The 21,489-nt window shown below is 37.6% G+C and overlaps 1 protein-coding gene across 4 annotated transcripts in view; it reads left to right on the top strand.

Annotated features, from left to right (window-relative positions):
• The window catches only part of DNAJC13 (DnaJ heat shock protein family (Hsp40) member C13), a 127,970-nt gene that overhangs the window by 63,791 nt on the left and 42,690 nt on the right, over window positions 1–21,489 (top strand). For all 4 annotated transcript variants that reach the window (XM_027872101.1, XM_027872102.1, XM_027872100.1 and 1 more), the window contains 9 exons: window positions 2,500–2,702; window positions 3,479–3,563; window positions 5,251–5,405; window positions 5,642–5,687; window positions 9,883–10,037; window positions 10,940–11,141; window positions 12,243–12,358; window positions 16,728–16,806; window positions 18,623–18,758. In XM_027872101.1, coding sequence (XP_027727902.1) covers window positions 2,500–2,702; window positions 3,479–3,563; window positions 5,251–5,405; window positions 5,642–5,687; window positions 9,883–10,037; window positions 10,940–11,141; window positions 12,243–12,358; window positions 16,728–16,806; window positions 18,623–18,758 — 1,177 coding nt within the window. The remainder of the gene's footprint in view (window positions 1–2,499; window positions 2,703–3,478; window positions 3,564–5,250; window positions 5,406–5,641; window positions 5,688–9,882; window positions 10,038–10,939; window positions 11,142–12,242; window positions 12,359–16,727; window positions 16,807–18,622; window positions 18,759–21,489) is intronic.

The following is a 21,489-nucleotide window of genomic DNA, read 5'->3' as shown; positions in this document are numbered from 1 at the left end:
CTGGAGTTTATTGAATAGGGGAGGGGGAAAGATGACATGATCAGACCTGTACTTTAGGAAAATTCCTTTGGTGGCTGAATGGAGTGGAGAAAGACTCAAGGCAGACAGACCCCCCCCCCCCCCAACAGCTGTGGCAGTAGTCCAGACATGAGAAGATGGCCTGCAGCAGAGGGCTGCAGTGTTAGAGAAGGGAAGGGGGATATTTGAGAGATGCCGCCAGGTGAAATCGATGGGCCTTGGCAATAGCTTGGATATGGCAGTGAGGGAGAAAAAGGGTCTAAGATGACTCCTAGGTTGTGAGCCTGAAGGCCTGGGAGGAGGGTGTCGCCCTCTAGTACTGTGGAAGATAGGAGGTAAGGGAGGATTTAGGGGGAAATATGATTCATTTTGGACACGTTGAATTTAAGATGGAACTACATTATACTATGAAAGCATGCTTATAGAATAAATACAAATAAAATACAAAGTATTTAGGGAACTATAGGGCACTAGCAGTTGAAGAATCAAAAACGTATTGGCATAGGAAGTTCTACTCCAGCAGCATTGTGAAGAAGGTGCAAAATACCGTGAGGTTGAATTCAGGAAGGAGGCAAGAACAAAGGCTGGGGAGGGGTGGGAGTGCCTCATGGGGAGAGCAGGGAGAAGGCCATTTTGACTAGATCACAGAGTGTTGGGGTCTGGTCATGAAGAGCTTTGAAAGCCAGACACAGGAAATAATATAGTTCATCCTAGTATGCAGTCTTAGAGAAAGAACCACAGGAAGTTAGGTTGGTTACATACCGTAGCATAGAGGTCCTAAATGTTTTTCTTTTTTGAAGCACGGATCACTTTGGTTGTCATGTGAGGCCTGTGGACCCCCTTTTTTATTAAATTTTTTTTTATTAATTTATTTTGATTTATCAAGAATACTTTATAAGCTTTTGAGTTTTAAATTTTTCTCCCCCTCCCTCCTCACCTCCCTTTAAGACAGTGCACAATCTGATGTAGGCACTACATATACATTCCTATTAAACATATTTTCACATTAGTTATGTTGTAAGGAAGAATTAGAACCAATAGAAGGAACCACAAGAAAGAGGAAACAAAGGAAAACAGAAGGAAAAAAAAGAGCAAATTTTATGTTTCAATCTATTCAAACTCCATAGTTCTTTCTTTGGATGTGGATAGCATTTTCCATCATGAGACTTTTGGAAATGTCTTAGATCCTTGTATTGCTGAGAAGGGTTAAGTCTATCAATATTAGTCATCGAACAACATGGCTATTACTGTGTACAACGCTCTCCTGATTCTGCTCACTTCACTCAGCATCAGTCCATACAAGTCTTTCTAGGTTTTTCTGAAGTCTGCCTGCTCATCATTTCTTATTGAATAATAATATTCCATTACATTCATATACCACAACTTGTTCAGCCATTCCCCAAATTGAGGCATCCTCTCAGTTTCCAATTCTTTGCCACCACAAAAAGAATTGCTATAAATATTTTTGTACATGTAGGTCCTTTTCCGTTTGTATGATCTTTTTTGGGATATAGCCCTCGAAGTGCTATTGCTGGATCAAAGGGTATGCACAGTTTTATTCCCCTTTGGGCATAGTTCCAAATTGCTCTCCAGAATGGTTGGATCACTTCACAATTCCACCAACGATGCATTAGTGTTGTGGACCCCCTTCTCATTATAATGTTTTTATTTCCTTCATTCTTAATTCAGCAGAATGCTGAATTTCAGTTAATTTAATGAAAATAGGGATGTAATTTTTTTTTCCCATCCAAGTTCACAGACCCCCTGAAAACTCTCCACAGATCCCTTAGGCACCTATAAGCTCAACAATAGGAGTCTTGGCTTTAGAGTCAGATTATTAAAAGCTTTAAAATCCAGACAGAGAAATTGTGTAAGCAAGATTTTTAAGTGAGAAATTAGGGACCATAGTGGGCTTTTTTTGTGTATGTTTTTCTTTTCCGAAGAGTAACATGAAAATTGTTTAGGAAACTGATTGAGGATGGAATTGGAGAAGTAATAGCCTAGAATGAGATAGAAGTGAGGGGAGTATGACCAGGATGGTGTCGATGGCAACGAGGAGGAGGAAGGAATGTCAACGTGGACCCCAGTGTTCCTAAATGAACCAGTTGAATCTAAATGTTTTTAAAAGTCCAGATGTCTTAATAAGGAGAATCATTTTACATCTGAGAAGAAAAGCATATTTGCCAAAGTGGTAAACACTTAAATATTTGTAGGTAGTAGTCAGTGTAAGATAAGCAAATTAATTGCCAGCAAAGAGATTTTAATTTAGCTTTAATTTTCCATTTGTAATGAACAAAACATTTCTTCATTTAGATGCAAGAACACATATAATCTATATCAAATTGCTTCCTATCTTAGGGAAGGAGGAGTTGAGGAAGGGAGGGAGGGAGAAAATTTGGAATTTAAAATTTCATATAAAAAATGAAATTGTCTTTACATGTAATTGGAAAAAATAAGTAAAATAAAATACTATCCATTTAGATGCAAGAATTGTGGACCAAGGGACTGTTGAATCCAAAAACCCGATGTTGGGCTCAGGGCATGGATGGATGGCGACCTTTACAAGTTATACCCCAACTTAAATGGTGTGTGTTAGCCACTGGACAGGCTGTACTGAATGAAACTGACCTTGCTACACTTATCCTCAACATGCTGATCACAATGTGTGGATACTTTCCAAGCAGGTAAATGTCATCCAGTAATGTTTCCACATTTGAGTCAGTGACACTTGTCGTCCTTTACCGTTTTTGTGCATGTTTACCATGTAACAGAGGCTAATGACGTCATCAGTAGTGTGATTCCAGAATTATATTCAGCTCATCAGAGCTTGGTAAACTACCAGTTGCATGGATGATATGACCTAAAGTAGTAATATCCTTTCAGAAGGAGAAGTTGAAATTACAGCCACAGACAAAATGTACTCTGACATACTTGCAGTAGAGGAAAAACGTTTTAATCTGTAAGAATTCTTTTAAACTTTTGAAAGAAATGTTGATACATACTTCCAGTACCTTTGGTAAAATCTGAGGTCCTTGTTACTTTTTTTTTACAGATAGTATTTATAAATTAATATTTGAAAGGAGTTAATAAATATTGAGGGTAGTTAGGGTCTAAATTTAGCATTAGGACCTGATACATACAGCCTTTGGAAAAAATCATTGAAGCTTATTGGATAGCACCAAATTTAATAAATAATAAAAAGAGTCTTTGGCTCTTCTAGGTTACTCATTTGCAAGGAAATCTTATGGAAGGAAGTGAAGTTTCATTCAGTAGCCAGATAGATTAAATCAAAGAACCTAATCATGTTCCCTGCCCCCCCCCCCCCCACCATGAGAACTTAGTCTTCATTAAAAATGAAAAAGTAAGATAACATGCTTTCTGCCTGGTACAGTGATGTAGGCTGTGTAAATATCACTTTCATTGAGTGAATTTAATATTGACTTAAATAAACATTTTTTAGGGATCAAGATAATGCCATTATAAGGCCTTTGCCCAGAGTAAAACGGTTGTTGTCAGACAATACTTGCCTTCCCCATATTATTCAGGTAAGTTGCTTATTTCCTTTTATTATTATTTTTTAATTAAAAAGCACTTATTTTCTCTTTCCACCTCTCCCCTCTTTTCCCCTGCCACCCCAAACTGAAAAAAAGAAAAACAAAACCCTGATCTCTAATGTGTAACCAAGCAAAACAAATTCCTGCATTGGCCATGTCCAAAAATATTGTCTTTCTGAAAGCTGGGTCACTTCTCTGTCCAGAGGTGGGTATTGTTTGTGTTTTCAAATTAAAAGCTATTGAGCGTTTCCCCCCTGAGGATATTTAAAGGTAGACTTTTTAGTCCTTTCATTTTGCTACATTAATCAGTATGGAAACAACTCAAGTCCTGGATAACATTTGTCTTTCATTGACATTTGAGAGTGTTTTGGCTAACTTTACAGCTTGGTTATTAATTTAATTATTTAGTTTAAATTCTTTTGATATTAATTGTATATGCTTATGTATAATCAGCATTCTAGATAAATGAACTATTTAAAGAGTTAATATGATCGTTTGTCTTTTCTTCCTGTCTTCTGTGGTTATGAGTATGTGTAGGGCAGAGGTTGGGTATTTTTGGTACATTCTGGCACCCAGCATTGGAAATAAGTGTAATAAGAGGTAACTCTGTTAATAGCATTTTGTCTTTCATGTTATTACTATTTCAGTACTACATTGGGGCTAGTGCTTTTTGGTTTGCCTGGTAGCATTTTGTTTGGTAACAAGTATTGGGAGAAAAAAATCCAGAAATGCATCATCAGTAAATTTTATTTCTAACAGTCAACTTGACAAGTACTTGTTTTTATTTATGATATATTCAGAGATAAAAATCAATGAAAGTCTTGTTTATTCATTAATAACTCAGTTTTTCTGTAGGGCTTTAAGGTTTACAAAGCACTTTGACATACATTATTTCATATGATTCTCATAACAACTTTGTGAGGTGTGTTCTGTTATTATCTTACACATGAGGACATTGAGGCCAAGAGAGATTAAGTGACTTGCCCAAGGTCGTAAAGCTAATACAAGTCTTAGGTACAGTTTGGACTCCAATCATGCTGGCTCCAAGTCTAGCTTTGTGTCTACTCTGCCACTCTTTTGGAAAGTAGAATAACTTAAAGTATTAACGCTTTAACTTTAAAGTATTAGCATTGTAGGTTAGAATTATCAGGGATGTCCTGTTTTCAAAAGATGCCTTAAAGTTTACAGTCTTGTCTTCAGAGTTCTTAGCTGAACCTCTTATAATAGGAGATGATGACCTGCTCCGCCAGATTAGGCTGTTGTTCACTAACATGAGCCACACTGGTTGCAACCATGCTGAAGGGAACATGGTGCCCAGGCCCATTTCCTCTTGCTTTTGTCAGCCTGCCAGTCTTTTCTCATTAGGAAAACCCATGTGCAAGAACCACTGTACCCAGGTCTGAAAAATGATTGCAGGTGGTATGTTTGGGATTGTTCTAAATTTTATTTCAGGGATGCTTTAGTTGCTATCTATAAGCAACACAACAGAACTTCAGTCAAGTTGAGAGCTAACAGACAGAGGTAATTGCCAAAGCTTAGCTTATTTCTAATGACCTCTCACAAATGAACTATTAGCATTACATCAACTTTCATTTTTGATTGAGTGGATTTCTTAAGCTTTTTAAAATAAGCCTGATAACTAAAATAATCCTAACTAAAACAACTCTGTCTCTTTTAGCTGCTGATGACTTTTGATCCTATTCTTGTTGAGAAGGTGGCCATTTTACTATACCACATCATGCAAGATAATCCACAGTTACCTCGTCTTTATCTTAGCGGAGCATTTTTCTTTATCATGATGTATACAGGATCCAATGTACTTCCTATTGCAAGGTACAAGGATGCACATTTATCTAAACATGTTATTGGAACAGGGTATCTGTCCTTTTTCTGTCAGATTCTTAAGTTAACTTGAAACTCATTTTTAGATAGGTGGAATGATTGCATTCCTGTTAACTTTGTTCATATTCCACATATAAAAAAAAAAAAAGAATCTCCTTTAAAAGCTAAAATTGCCAAAATGTAAGTTAATTTTTAGATCTAATAGGTGATTTCTTTTTGCTCCCTAGGTTTTTAAAGTATACACATACCAAACAGGCCTTCAAATCTGAAGAGGTAAGTAAGGATTTTTAGTTGTTTTCAGGATATAAAACTTTACAATGAGGAAATAGTTTGGGCTTTCTCTCTCTCTCTCTCTCTCTCTCTCTCTCTCTCTCTCTCTGTATGTATGTATGTATATATGTATATATACACACACATACATAAATACACACACATGCACACATATTATTTACCACCCTAAGTATTAAGAAAGGGGAACAATGACTTTCTTTGGGGTTTATATCTCCCTGTCTTTTTCTGTGAAGTGTTGCTTTGTTGCTTTATTTAATATAGTAATTTAACACTAATGTCTCAAATGAAAATTGGTACAGTTTCACATCTCAGAGGATGAAATCTGTACCTCTGCTTATACAAGATTAAGTTGTTTTTGTAAATCTGCATAATTTTTACAAATTCCATTAGGGCTTATCAAGATTTCAACTATCTTTAATGTAATTAAAAAAGTTATTGTTGTACTGGTAATAATAATCATTAATGCCAGAGTTCTAGTAGAAAGTGCATTTAGATATCTGCCAGTTCTCAGCTGTCCGCACATAGTTTTCATTTTTCTTAGAAGGATGTGAATTACAGCACTTTCAAACTAGAAAGGCCTTAGAGATCCTTTAATCCAGGGGTGCTTAATCTGGGGTCAATGACCTTGATTTTTAAATATTTCCATAACTGTATTTCGGTATAATTGGTTTCCTTTGTAATGTGTATTTTGCTTTATACATTTTAGAATCTTTTTCTGAGAAGGGATCCATAGACTTCACCCAGACTATTAGGGGCTGGTAGAGGCAGGGCGAACGGGGTCTATAACACAAAAATAGGTTAAAACCAGAGATTTTCAGTCACATTACAGCGGGAAATTCTTTGAATTTTGCAAACCTGGGTGATGCTGTTCTATTACTAAGAAGTAGAAAGTTAAATGAAGCCCACTACTTTGTCGTTTGGGACTGTGGGTTGAGGTTTGCAAAGTGCTTCCTCTCCAGCAAGACTGTGAGGTGGGCGGTGTGGGTCTTGTCCTCCACTGGGAGAGCTCAACAGGTGTGGCTGCTGGAGAGAACATGAGTCATCCAAAGTCACACAGCTGATTTGGGTTTGAATTTAGCTCCTTTCTGCCTCCTGCTCATTGGATGCATAACAGTATCAACCAAAAATAAGTTAGGTGCTGCTTTATATTGGCCAGAAATTTTTATTTATGGTCATTTCCATACATCTGAAGACCTAAAAGCATTCTTAAGATCTTAATGAATCATGGGTAAATATTATTATTAAAATGCTTATTATATTTGAAGTGTTCAATATATTCTATTGTGTTCTAATTGTTAAAAATGGCAAAACTCCATTTACCCAATATCTCTTTGACCAAATTCACATATTTCATTCTGTATTTCTTGGCTGTGCCGGATAAGTTTATTTTTCAATGAAATCTAAAGTATTTCTTAAAATATTTTTACTTTTAATCTCAAATAGAGTCTAGAAGAATGCAAAACAATAGCAGAAGTACTATTGACTTTTATTTTTAGAATTATTTAGATATAAATTTCAAATGTAACATTTCCTAAGCATTTAGCACAGTACCTCCCACATGGTAGGCATTTAATAAATGCTTATCCCTCTCCCATCCCCTTAATATGAGACATGAAGATGTGTCCTGGTATAGAGTATGCAAGCTTAATCCAAAATACAGCTAAAACGTTCATGAAAAAGGTAGGTTAATATTTCAGTCCAGGGATGGGGAACCTGCAGCCATGAGGCCACAAGCGGCCTTCTAGGTCCTTGGGTGCGGCCTTTTGACTGAGTCCAAGTTTTACAGAACAAATCCTTTTATTGAGGGCATTTCTTTTGTAAAATTTTGATTCAGTCAAAGGGCCGCACTTGAGGACCTCGAGGGCCACATATGGCCCGGAGGCCACAGGTGCCTCGCCCCTGTTTCATTCTTACCAGAACTGTATTAGTAAAAAAAAAAAACAAAAACAAAAACAAAAAAACAAGTTTGAGATGACAAAATTTCCATTCTAGAATCCGACTAAATTTATCTTTCCTCATTTTCCTTCCATGTTTGCCATTTCACATCTCCATGGGAGTCTAGCTGATTTGATGCATTATATGAAAGAAATTTTAAAATTTCTTACTGCTAAGAGAAATTCGTTAGTCCCTCCAATCTGCATCCCCTCAATTTTTTTTCCTTTAAGCTGTTTATTCTTATCTGTGATTTGGCTGAATCTCATTATCAGTTACATCACATATCCCTTTGTGTACATTTTGTGCTTATTTGTATACATGTTTCCCTGAATAAAATATAGGTTCCTTAAGGATAGGGACTTTTACATTCTTGACTTTATCTTCCCAGCACCTAGCACAGTGCCTGGCATGCAAGAGATAATCTGATAACTCGTAATTGAAAGAAGTATGCCCTTCAGATGCTGAGTTACAATCCTCCCTTCCCCACCCCACCCAGACAATTCTACACATTTTCTCTTTTATCCTCACCTTAGTTTTCCTACATACCTCACAACCAGGCTGGCAGATACCTGGGGTCTATTCAGTTTAAGGCACCAAATCAAACTACACTAACTTCCGCAGTGCAGTTCCTGTACTAGCCTCTAGACCGGCAAAGACCAGGGCCCTCCAAGGACATGTTTAACATCTTGAGTATGCTCTTCAGTCCCATCGCCCAGCTCTTCTCAACAAAAAAATCACTTCATTATCAATAGGATCACTGTCATTAAAGTCCTAAACCACAGCAGTTTAAAACATTGTCATCACTATAGGGCTATCAGGAAAGAATCATCAACATGTTGTTTGTGGTGCTCAATTAAGACTGCGTTTGAGTGGCAGTCTGGCCTCCTTGGACAAATGTCAAGTTGTAAGAGAATCGTAGTAGAACCAGAAAAGAGTCTTGATAGGAGCCCTCTTGGGGAAAAAAGGGCCCACTCTCCTTCAGTTATAGCTGTTGAGTCCATCAATCACTGTGTAGTGATTGCTGTCAGTGGGTATCCCTGCCCCTACCTGTCTTTCTCCTTTTTTAGCATATGCATATACTGGAACACAAACACAAGAATTTAGGATTTGTGTGTTTAGGAATTAGCCTAAAATTGCATTCATAAATGTTTTCTCATTTATCATGCAGCTCTTGTGATGTAAACCTAAACTTAACCAAAGTAGTAAGATTTTCTTTAAAAGGGAGGCAAGTCATATTTCATCTGGAAGTCTAACAGATGTTGAATTTTGTAAATTTATTAGAAAGTGAGTAATCGTGTGATGAGGTTTGGATTCAGTCAGAGGGCATAAATACCTTCCTTGTACCTTTTTTCTCCTTTGCCTGCATTTTTAAAAAATGTCCATAAATGGAAACCATAGAAAATGCTTTTTATCCTTATCTGTGAAGGCAAGAAAGTTGTTTTGAGGTGCCTTTCCTATTATAATTTCAGCAGGATAAATTAGGGCTGGCAAGTGTCCCTGTTTTGACATATAGTGACCTGATGGAAGGTTGATAAAGACAGTTGATGACAGTTGTAGAAGATGGGAATGTGATTTTACTTAGTATGATACACCTGGAACTTCATACCAAAGCTACTATTTCCTGAAAACTGACTGCACTTCCTGGCTCCAACAGTCTTGCTTGTTAGAGGTGTGCTGGATTGAGAGAGAGTCAGGGCAAACTCTGGAAGATCCAGCCAACCTCCTGGGAGCTAAGCAAGGGCTCCCTAGGACTGCTGAGCTCACAGGGAGGCCTGCTGGGACTGCTGCATCTGTTACTTTCCTTAGACATACACTAAGAAGTACATTATCATTGCAAGGTTTTCCGTGGTTTTTCCATGGTTCTAAGTAATTGCAAAATTCAAAAGGCAACTGGTTCCAGCCAAATGATATACTCAAAAGAGACATTGTGGTAAGCCCCAGGAGGGGAACAAGGAAGAGCCAGGCTTGGGTTCTGCTTCAGGCACTTACTTACTAGTTATGTAACCATGGGAAGTCACATGGTAAGTACATCCTCTGAGGCTCAATTTACTCATCTGTAAGGGAGGGATAATAGCTACTTCACAAGGTCATTGTGAGGGTCAAAGGAGATATAATAATACATGTCAAGTGTCTGCAAACCTTAAAGTGCTTAAACTTATACTCATTTCAAGTTTTTAAGTTTAAGGATTTCAGGGCAAATTCATCTCTTATGTAATTGAGTCTTTTTTTTTTTTTTCCTTAGACAAAAGGGCAAGATATTGTCCAAAGAAGTATACTGGGGCATATCCTCCCTGAAGCAATGGTATGCTATTTAGAAAATTATGAACCAGAAAAATTTTCTGAGATTTTTCTAGGAGAATTTGATACTCCAGAAGCTATCTGGAGCAGTGAAATGAGGTAATTTGTCATTTGTTTTCTATTCATGTGCTTGATTCATAAATTTATGACTGTGCTTGGTGCCTACTTTAATTTTTTGCATATTAAAATGTTTATTTCTACTGATTACATGGTAAGAATCACCGTAATAATTAGTTGAAACTCAGTCAGCAAGCTCTATTGTGTACTACATATTATGTTTGGCAGGACCATAAACTTCTTTCTACTTAGACCCAATATAATTATTACTGGTAGGTGAATTTATTGGTAACATAATGCAGCCTTTAGGCAGACACACATGCACATCTCATACATCCTAAAGAAATAGATTGTGGGGGAATTTTTAGCTAGAGTATTAGACAGTTATTAACTTGACTTCCTATGTAGAGGCCTATGGGAATTGTGCTGCTTTTGTAACATCCTTCATTGATACACAGACATAGGCACACAAATTATAGTACAGTTATCTCTTCCACATTGTGACTTTACCCATTGAGGTTTCAATATATTGTGGGTCAGCCTAAGAAATTAAATGGGAATTTTTGAGAGTTTTGTGGAAGCCACAGACAACACAGATAGGCCAGTAGATGACACACTGCTTATGACCAAAAAAATTCAGACTACTTCTTTGGTGCAAAGAGAGTGCCAAAAAATTCTGTGTGGATTTTCCAGATTGTGGGGGTGCCGTGGTCTTAAACCCCCACGATGTGGAAGGGATAACTGTTTATCTGTATTTAAAGGCATTTTGGGGTTTGACACAGTTTAGTATGTTCCAAGTGTTCATTTGTGGGCTTTTGTAATCATGTCTTAGATTAGTGGTGTGTTTAGTCTACTGATCTGTGTAGTTAATGGTAGTTGTTATATGTATTCATCTCTAAGGAAATAATCTTGTGAGATTTTTGAATAATTAATATAACTTACAGGCGCCTCATGATTGAGAAGATTGCTGCTCATCTTGCTGACTTCACTCCACGCCTTCAGAGTAACACAAGAGCACTTTATCAGTATTGTCCTATTCCTGTTATCAACTATCCACAGTTAGAGAATGAACTCTTTTGTAATATTTATTACCTCAAACATCTTTGTGATACGCTCCGATTTCCAGACTGGCCAATTAAAGATCCAGTAAGTCAATGAATGATCTTATGTCTCTTCAAATCATGACCTTTGGGCAATCAGTTATATGAAAGTATTTCCTCCTTCTTAAAAATTCAGCACTGTTCAATTTTTTTATTATGTTAATATTGTTGTCCCAAGATCCACTTTAAATGAGTTTTTATATCCTTTGTTATTTTGACAATAACAATATGGACAAAATCAAAATATAGACATGATTTCATGCATAATGCAAGTAAACAGCCACTCTAAGAGTTGGGTGGGCCATTGGTTCTGGCCTTAAGGAGGCACTCTAACTTCATGGGCTGGCCAAGAGATGGCTCTGAGTGCTGCTTAGACTGCAGGGTTGGAGTAAGCCAGGCTTCAGGGCCCATGCTGACTTGTGTCTGCTGTCTTGCAAGATACACATCTCTGTCTTGGGCTTCGCCTTGAGCTGTAGTTGTTCTCACCTTATTTATGAGTGTGACCAACCTCAGGGTCATTGGATCCTGAACTGCATTGCATGTGCCAAGGCAGTAATAGTGTCATCTGTATGACAGTCATCTGTATAATTATGTTTTTACAGGATTCTTTGGATATTCACACTTGAGTGTTGATTTAGTCAAATATTTCAAATTTTGTGAAGTATATATATTTGCATTTGGACACGTGAATAATAGCATATGGCATCTTGCAAATGATTTTTTTTAAGCAATTTGGACACTAAAATATTGCACTTAATTTAACATTAGTACAGTGGTATTAAAGCAGCTACAATTAATAGGAATATCTGTGGCCTACATTTATTAAAACTGGAAAAATCAGCACACTTTAAAAAATTCCTTACTTTTAAGAGCTTTAGCTATATAATGCTATTTTTCCTTTTTGAGGATGAAATCTTAACATTTCTTTGAACTGAAGGAATACAATGCGTAACACATGGACCATTGTCCCTCTTCTCTTCCCCTTCCTTTTACTGTTTGCTGCTAAATATCTAATTTTAATGGTCAGTTATGATTCCCTAATTGAGCAAACTAGATGTATAAATTAAATTTTTTATGAATGTATTTTCAAAGTATACAATTTCATCCCCATTTTAATAGCATGAAAATGAAACATTTTATTTCCAAGGTGAAGCTTCTGAAAGATACCCTTGATGCCTGGAAGAAGGAAGTAGAAAAAAAACCACCTATAATGTCAATAGATGATGCTTATGAAGTGCTTAATCTCCCTAATGGACAGGGACAGTAAGTTAATAATTAATATTATAGTCATTAATAGTTCACTTAGCACTAATTTTTTTGCTAATAGTTTCTGAAAAGTAAAACAATGTCAAAAACACCCTCATTTATAGCAAAACCAACAGATTATTTTTGTTTTAGTTATAATGTGGCTTTACCACCTAGAGATAGTTCTACACCTGAAGTTATTGATCTGGTTTCACACTTGAGATTTCTTACCAGAAATGTTTGTTTATATAACCTCAATATTTCTTATTACCGTTATGATTTATTTGAATTTTATCTTTATAGAGATGATGATTTTTATATTGAAGTTTGTAAATGTGAGATTTAGTAGCAACAAGCCTAAATTACAGAAGAGTTTATGAAAGATTAGTTGTTAAGAATGTTAGTAGTACATGTTATCTGGCCTTTCTTTTGGGGAATTTTGATCTACTCCTCTGTCTTCAGTTATGACCTATGTAAGTGACTCCCAAATTTCCATTTCTGACCTCTTCTTAGAGTTACATTTCTGCTGAACAGCTCTACCTGGATAACAGTAATTCAGATTTATATAAAGCTTTCAAGTTTGCAGAATGCTCTCCTGCTCATAACTCAGGCTGAGCATGTCCCAAATTTAACTCCACCACCCTCCTTCTTTCCAAAGTGGCTTCCTTAACATTAATTTCTATTCATAGTAGCACTATCAATACTGATGCCATCTTTGACTCTTGCCTCCCCATTTGGCTGACTACCACCATCACTCAGTAAGTGCTGACCTTTTGAAGTTGATTCAGTCCATATTAACCACCCAGTCAAATTGTGGTCTGTTATCCATTGACTTCCCTGACACTCCCCTTCTTTACTCAACGAGTTCATACCTGGCCCGTAGTCTTTCAGCCCTCCCCAACTCTGCCCTCATACTAGGGGACTTCAGCATACATATTAAATAGTCTTTCAAACACACTGACCTTCTAGTTTCTTAATCTGTGCTGACTGGGTCAATTTAGGGTCCACTAAAAATTTGTGTTACATAATCTCAACTGCACCATCACCATGGCAAAGCAGTTATTTTACACTTCCCTAATTAATCCACTGTCTTGTATTTTTGTTTTTTTCAGTTGGGGTTAAGTGACTTGCCCAGGGTCACACAGCTAGTAAGTGTCAAGTGTCTGAAGCTGGATTTGAACTCAGGTCCTCCTGACTCTAGGACTGGTGCTCTATCCACTGTGACACCTAGCTGCCCCAATCCACTGTCTTAACACAGTGGCTAGGTTCCCTCTTTAATCCTCATGTAGCTGCCTCCTTCTCCTCCCCTCCCCCTGCCCTCAACCTTCTCACCTAAGACCCTTGTTTCATATTTCACTGAAAAACTTTAAGGCTCTTTAGTGACAGCTCTCTGTTCTTTCTCCCTATTTCACATCCCCCAGATCACTGTTTCCTCCTTGGGCCCATTTCACATGAACAGATACCCTTCTACCTGCCTGGGTGATCCCACTGTGTCTTGTTTTCTCCAACACATTGCTTCTCTGTCATCCTTTCTGACTGAATTTTTAATCTCTCCCTGTCTGTTGGCCATTCCTCTGCTACATATAGACATGCCCATGTCTCTCTCATCCACGGAAACCTTCATTTGATCCGTCCATCCATGCTCATTGTCATTCCATATCTCTCCTCCCTTTTGTAGCTAAACTTCTTGAAAAAGCCATTTACTATGATCACTTGCACTTCCTTTCCTCTCTTTTCTTAACTCTGAAATCTGGCCTTTGGCCTAATCATTCAACTAAACTTTTCAAAGTTACCAAAGTTCTCTTAGTTACCAGATCAAATGGCTTTTTCTTGGCCCTCCTCCTTGACCTTTTTGCAGCCTTTGACCCTGTTAAAGACCCTCTTCTCTAGGTTTCCATGACACTGTTCTATCCTGGCAGTTCTACTTGTTTCATCACTTCTCGGTGTCCGTGGCTGGGTCTTTGTCCAGGTCACACCAAGTCTGTGTCCTAGGCTCTCTCCTCTCTCCAGTATTCGGTGATCTCATAACCTCCCATAGATTAAATTATCTCTTTGCTGATGATTTTCAGATCTACTTATCTAGTCTTAACATTTCTCCTAACCTCCCGACTTAACATCTCCAACTACTTGTTTGACCTTTGAAACTGGGATATCCCATAGATATCTTAAACTCAACATGTCCCAGCTGAACTCATTGTTTTAACCCCCAAACTATACCTTCTTCCTAACTTTCTTATTACATCAAGGGTGCCACCATCCTCCCAGACTCACAACTTAAGTATACATCCCCTGTTCTTCTCTTGACACAGCCACCACCTTAAACCATGCCCTCATCACCTCATGCCTAGACTATCTCAATAGCCTGCTGGTTGGTCTCCTTAACTTAGGTTTTTGTGGTTCAGATCTGACCATTTTATACTCAGGCCTGTTTGACCTCTTCTCCCCCCCCCCCCCCCCCCCCCCCAATTCAATAAAATACAGTAGCCCCCTTTCACTTTCTATATTACATATGATGTACTATTTGGCATTCAAAGCCCTTCATAACCTCTTCACACACCTCTCCCTCCACCTTTTTAATCTTATACCCACCCCCAACCCTTTCTCTTGCTATGCAGGTTCACCTTTGATCTGCTGAACCCTTTTCCTGTCTCAAGTCCACCTTTCAGAGGGAAGAGGAATAGTGAAAAAGGACCATCCATCTGACTGGATGCCTTCCATCTCATGATGAGCTTGTCTCTAGCCCTTTCTCCAATCTCTTGGAAAGAGGAGCACCCATCCCTCAGTGATACACATTCTCATACCTAGTCATTCCCTTACATCCCCATGATTCTGAACTCCTATCAGTCATTGTCCAAACCCCATTTCCCACTCCCATCACCCAGTTTCTCTTGTCCAAGCCCTTTTATAGTCTAGTCCCCTCCTACCTTTCCAGTCTTCCTACACCTTACTCCTCGACATGTACTAATATTCTTCAGTTCAGTGAAACTCACCTTCTGGCTTTTCCACCAACAAGACCCTACATCTCTTAGCTCTGTGCATTTTCTCTAGCTTTCCTCCATGCCTGGAATGCTCTCCCTTTTCTGTTCTGCCTATGGACCTCCCAGCTACAAGAAGCCTTCCCTAACTCCTCTTTGTTCTAGTGCCTTCCTTCTGCTATTTCCTATTTATGCTGTGTATAGTTTGCTCTGTATGTATGTGTTTGCATATTGTCACCCCTGTTAAATTGTAAAGTTCTTAGGATAGAGACCATCCTGCCTCTTTCTGAGTCCTCAGCCCTTAGCATAGTGTTTGGCACATAGTAGCCACTTAGTAAATGTCGATTGATCATTTGATTGATTTTTCCTACCAAATCAAGTATAAGTGTTGGCCACACCTTTTTTCATGCTTTTCATGCTTTTTCATGCAGTTTCTTTAAACATATTTTCTGCTTCAGCCAAACCAGAAATGTTTTCTGTTCTTTTGCTCCTTTTCACACCCATGCCCCCACTGGGTCTGATCCTGAATAGACCCTTCTCTTCCCTCTTCCCCTTGCTGCATGCAAGCCTTTCCTTTAAGGCTCAGATCAGGGGGGAGGAATCTTACTGAAAGCCTTGTAGCCAAAGGCAATTTCTCCCTTCATCGGATTGTTCATAAACCTTTTCTCCTTTGCATTTATCCCATTTTTGCAAACTATCTGATGGTAAACAGGTCATATCCCCTGTTAGACAAGCTCCTTCTTCTGGATTTCTAGTGCATTGTACCCAGGCACTTAACGTAGTTACTTGTGTAATAATGTTCTATAACTTAAAATGGAAGTATTTTATTTTTGTAATTTAGTAACTAATGAATTGTACTTTTTTAATCTTACTAATACAAAATATACTGTATCTTAGAATTAAGGCATTGGTCCTTGTTTTTAAATTCCCCCCTCCCCCTTTTGAAAATATTTTTACTCTCTTCTGTTCTTTGAATCGCAGTGTGTGTGTGTGTGTGTAAGAGAGGGAGAGAGAGATAGTCATAGAGTGGTAGGAGAGGCTAACTAGAAATTCATTGCACAAGTGTTCACGTTTTGAAATTTATGTTTGCTAACCATCACAGTTTCTTTGTTTATGTGAAGCTTGTAATTTTTAGTGAAGCTGGTAATCTCCATTTAGCCACATCAATTATATTGTCAGTCTTTGACAAATGAATGAAAAAGCGTTTATGAAGTACTCACTAGAGGAGCAGTATTGTGTGCTAAAGGTACTAGCTGTCAAAGGCAAAAAGTTTTGAAATCTTGAGTGACTAAGTTTGTAGCCTCATAGAAATGGTAACAACAGGAAACATTTCCACCAAATATCCTTTGCCAAAAGTTGGTGACTTTTTGTGTTCTTGTGTGTTGATACACTTGTGAAATACCATTTTACAGGCATGAAGAGAGCAAGATCAGGAAAGCCTACTTCAGACTGGCCCAGAAATATCACCCTGACAAGAATCCCGAAGGGAGGGTAGGTACTCTTGAAGCAAATCTGGGTGTTTCGATTCAGTCATTCAACACTTGTTCTATCTTCACCAAACATGTAGATGAAATTGTAATTTTGTAGTTTATACACATTAATCTTATTCCCCATCTTCATGTGTAACTGCTAGGAGCAGCTAGGAGGTGCCACAGTGCACAGAGCTTGGGACCTGGAGTCAGGAAGAACTGAGTTCAAATGTGACCTCAGACTCTGATTAGCTGTGTGACCCCAGCCACGTTACTTGAGCACCCTGTTTGCTTCATTTTCCCATTTGTAAAATGGGGATGATAATAATAGCACCTACTTCCCAGGGTTGTTGTGAGTATCTCATAAGATAATAATTGTAAAGCACTTAGTACAGTGCATGGCACATAGTAGGTGCTTAATAAATGCTTATTGTATCCATCCATCATTTGAGACTAGTAATCTGTACACTCTCTTTCTTTCTATCAATGTCAGCCTGCAGTTACATTAATAAGTACTCAATTTAATAAAGGGTTGGTAGAGAAGTATCTTTCAGACAAAAATCAGTGCCACCTGGAGATTACTTTTGGTTTTCTAAATGTTTTTATAAAACATATATGAGAGCAGCCTGCTTTAAAAAAAAAAAAAAGTAGAGCCAACGTGTTGCTTCATTGACCCACTCACGACCCATTCATCTGGCCCCTCCTCCATCAAACTTCAGTCATTTGATAAGTTCTGTTGCTTTCTCATCCTGTAAACTTTCATATTTCTTTCTTTCCATGTTGCTATCACTCTAGTCCAGATCTTTAATGAAAACAATTTGAAACATTTAATTTTGTTTTTGAATTTATATTACATTCATTTCTGCACCTATTTCCCCACATACCTTTACCTTTTAGTTGTAATACATAGTGCTAGTGGCACTTTGTTTTTGAGCAGCAGTTATAAACATATATGTGACACATATCTAATGCCACATAGACACATCGCGATGGGTTGGTAGGGAATGTGTATGGCATTAGATATTTCCTTTCCTTTTTTGGACATCCTTGTGACTTGGTATAGGAACTGCTGATGAGGAAACACTCTCTAACAGTACAAATTATCTCCTGCCCTATAGTTTATGGTCTAATAGTTTCCTTGGCCAGTGAGAGCTCAGGTGACTTGTACCTGTGGCTCTCTGCCTTGGAGGCCGCTTTCCTAGTGGCTGTGCTATGCTGCTTTTTACTTGAGAAGTCTGCATTTATTTGTGTTATAGCTATAATTGTATTATGCTTGAAATTCCTTAAAAACAACACATTTCTACAAAGTCTTTGTGATAACAGTACAGAATAATTTATTGCTGAAGAGTTAAGTAGAGTCAAAAGACATTTTTATTATACTATCTTGCCCGTGTTCGTAGGAAGCTAGGTGGTGCAGTACATAGAGTGCTGGGCCTGGAGTCAGGAAGATTCATCTTCATGAGTTCAAATCTGGCCTTGGACAATTACTAGCTGTAGTGACCTGGGCAAGTCACTTCATCCTGTTTACCTTAGTTTCCTCATCTATAAAAATGAGCAGGAGAAGGAAATGGCAAGCCATTCCAGTATCTTTGCCAAGAAAACCCCAGATTGGGTCTCAACTGACAAAGGAATGAATAACAACAAAAAAACCCAGTATTCATAGAAAATGACAATTTTTTCGGTTGTTTTATTTTAGTTTATTTTAGTAACTTCCTATAACCAATGAGGTGAAGATGACATTAGTTGGTCATTTTTTCACAGAGTATTTTGTTTAACTTTGACTCTCATTTTCCCACCATTGTGAAACAAGTGTGCTGTTTATCTTTGTTTCCTTACAGGATATGTTTGAAAAGGTAAATAAAGCATATGAATTCTTATGTACAAAATCATCCAAAGTAATTGATGGCCCAGATCCGGAAAATATAATTTTGATTCTTAAAGCACAGAGCATCTTGTTCAATCGGCATAAGGAAGGTGAGCATGTCAAGTCAGTTTCTCTTATCCCCAAATTAAACTTTCTTCTGAGTTTTCTTCCTTGACTAGCTGTGTTATCAAAAGAGACAATATAGCCTAATGGAATGAGTCCAGAACTAGGAGTCAGGACAGTGATTAAGTCCCTTCTAAAACATTTAAAATTGTAATTTTGGGCAAGTCACTGAATGCTCAGAACTACAATTTCTTTATTTCTAAAATGAGGATGATGCTTTTCTCACCTATCATAAGGGGAGTCTTGAGGGGAGCAGTTTGCAGACCTTAAAGAGCTGCATAAATTTGAACTGTTACTATTAGTTGACATTTTCTAAGGTATAGAAAGGTCCTTTTTGGAAGGAGAGTGGGCGAATCTTTAGCAGGATAGTTATTGAGAGAATGATTAAAGTTTGAAGGTTCTAGAAGGTTAGCTAGAGTGTACAAATTCTTAAAGACTTGGGAACATTAGATGTAAGTATAAGGTGGGACATGCTTCTTGATGTTTGAAAGAGGGATCAAAGTCTAAGGGTAGTTGAACATTTTACACACAGAAGGTAATAAATGTTTAAACATCTGAAGCCAGGTTGTTTTTTTTTAATTAAAATTCTTGTTTCAACATGGCTTATTTTTACATCACTGTGATATAGTCCATCATTATTAATTATAAAATTACTTTTATAGAGAGTTACCTTTTGTAAGAATTTGTTTAGAAACTACTTTTACCTTAGTGATTTTTGATAAGTTAATATTGTTAGGCTAACCTGGGTTGGTGCATAAGCTCGGACTTCAAAATAGGAGAAGGAAAACTTGAGAAACTCAGTGATTATACATATAAACATCCTCTGTCATTCATGTATCCAAGTTGCTGGGTTTATTTTTGCTTTGTTTTCAGAAATGAGTTTTGATGGCAGGCAGATTCGAATAGTTGACCTGATGGAAAGACTGTAACAACTAGCAGGATTAATCTAGCCCCCCAAAGTTTGAGAGAAAATTTGAGTGTTGCTCTGTTTGTTGGAGGGTGGGTACCTATGTTAAATTTAATCAAGTATAGCATGTTTTGCTTGTGGGTAATGTAGAACCAGTTAAGGTAACTGATAGAGTTAATAGATTAGTAACTGGTCATAAGGAAGGGTGGTAGCTTAGAGCAGAGTTCTAACCTTTTGTATTCCATGGACCCTTTGGCAGTGTCTGATAAAACCTATCGACGTCATGTTTTTATACATGAAATAAAATGCATAGCATTTCAGAGGAGACCAATTTATTGAGATACTGGTATCCCCCAGATTTTAAAAAACATTCAAGTCCACAGACCTTAGGTTACAGAACCCCTGGATGATGTGGAGGTCTCTAGCGTATTGTCTCTGTGATCTATTTTTGGCCCTTTGGTATTCTGTGTTTTTGTCAATAGTTTTGTTGAAGGCATATATACTCTTTCTTCTCTACCCATTTGCCAGTGAAACAAAGCTTGGAAAGACAGCTAGTGAGTGCACAGGATGAAAGGTGAAATCATGAAGCTTTTCACAGACAAGACAATGAGTTCGACTGAAGGGGATAACATTTGGATAGTTGTGAGCATAAAATTCTACCCTTGGGTCCAAGAAATTAGCTTCCCAGGCACAGCAGATTAGAAAGATGAGGGGGATGATTGGACTGCAAGCTTCAAACAAGTTAGCTGTTAGGTTATGGCTTCCAGAAGCCCTGCTATGGTGGGAGGCTTCATTTCTTGGTACACAATATCCAGAAGAGGGAGGGGGATAATGCAGCTAGATTTTGTGCCCTGATCAAACCATATCTGGGAATATGGTGTTCAGTTCTAGGACAGAAACAGGAGCAGTGAGTGGGGTTTGCAGAGAAGCATATTTAGGCCAACTAAGGGAAAAAACTGTCCTTAAACTTCCTGACAATCCAAAGTAGAAGGGTCATGTTGGGAAAGACTGTCCTCTCTCTCATTGGGGGACTTCAAGCAAAGTCTGCAAATCTCTTGTTGGTGCTAGTGTGGAGTGGATTCTTCTCTGGATACTGGTTAGACTAAGTCACTTCTAAAATCTTTTTTCAGCTCTTAGTTCTGTCATTTTGTGATTCTGTGATTAAATAGAACAAAATTAATAACTTGGATATCGGGACAAGGCTCTTTTCTCATAATATATCTAAGTTGAAGTTTTAGATTGTAGTAGAACATCCTGGGATTATGATAAACAATTGTTTTGTATCTAATTGGCTGACCACATTTAGCGAACTAGTGAGATTTAGCCCATGCAAACAGTGAGCTTCACTAGAATTGTCTATGTATACATGGTAGATAAATAACATTGTATTCTGGTTTATTTGCATTCTGTTTGCATTCTTATTTAATGTAGAAATTTTGTGTTTAGTACTTAAAATAATATTTTGCTAGTTTTATTAAAATGAAAATTCAGGATAAACATAACAGTATACCAATTTGCTCTGACCTTGTCAAAAAAAAAAAAGAATACAGTATTTTTCTGCCATGCCTCTAAGAAATTTTTTGGATTACATCCCAATTTTTTTTTAAAAATTAGTATTATTGTAGGGGAGTGGGTTGTGTATTGATCACAGTACCTTGTTCATTAATTTAATATCCAGGTGTGCATAAATAGAAATGTGTATGGGTTGAAGAGGTAATAGTTGGATAAACTCACAAGATCAAAACTGCTAGACACTAAATTTTACTAGAAAACCAGATCATTTTTCTGGTATATGTACCTTTGCATTGACT

The sequence above is a fragment of the Vombatus ursinus genome, unplaced genomic scaffold, assembly GCF_900497805.2.
Source record: "Vombatus ursinus unplaced genomic scaffold, bare-nosed wombat genome assembly UNPS02014799.1, whole genome shotgun sequence".
Lineage (NCBI taxonomy): Eukaryota > Metazoa > Chordata > Mammalia > Diprotodontia > Vombatidae > Vombatus > Vombatus ursinus.
The sequence above is the reverse complement of the archived record's forward strand: the minus strand, read 5'-3'. Positions and strand labels throughout refer to the sequence as shown.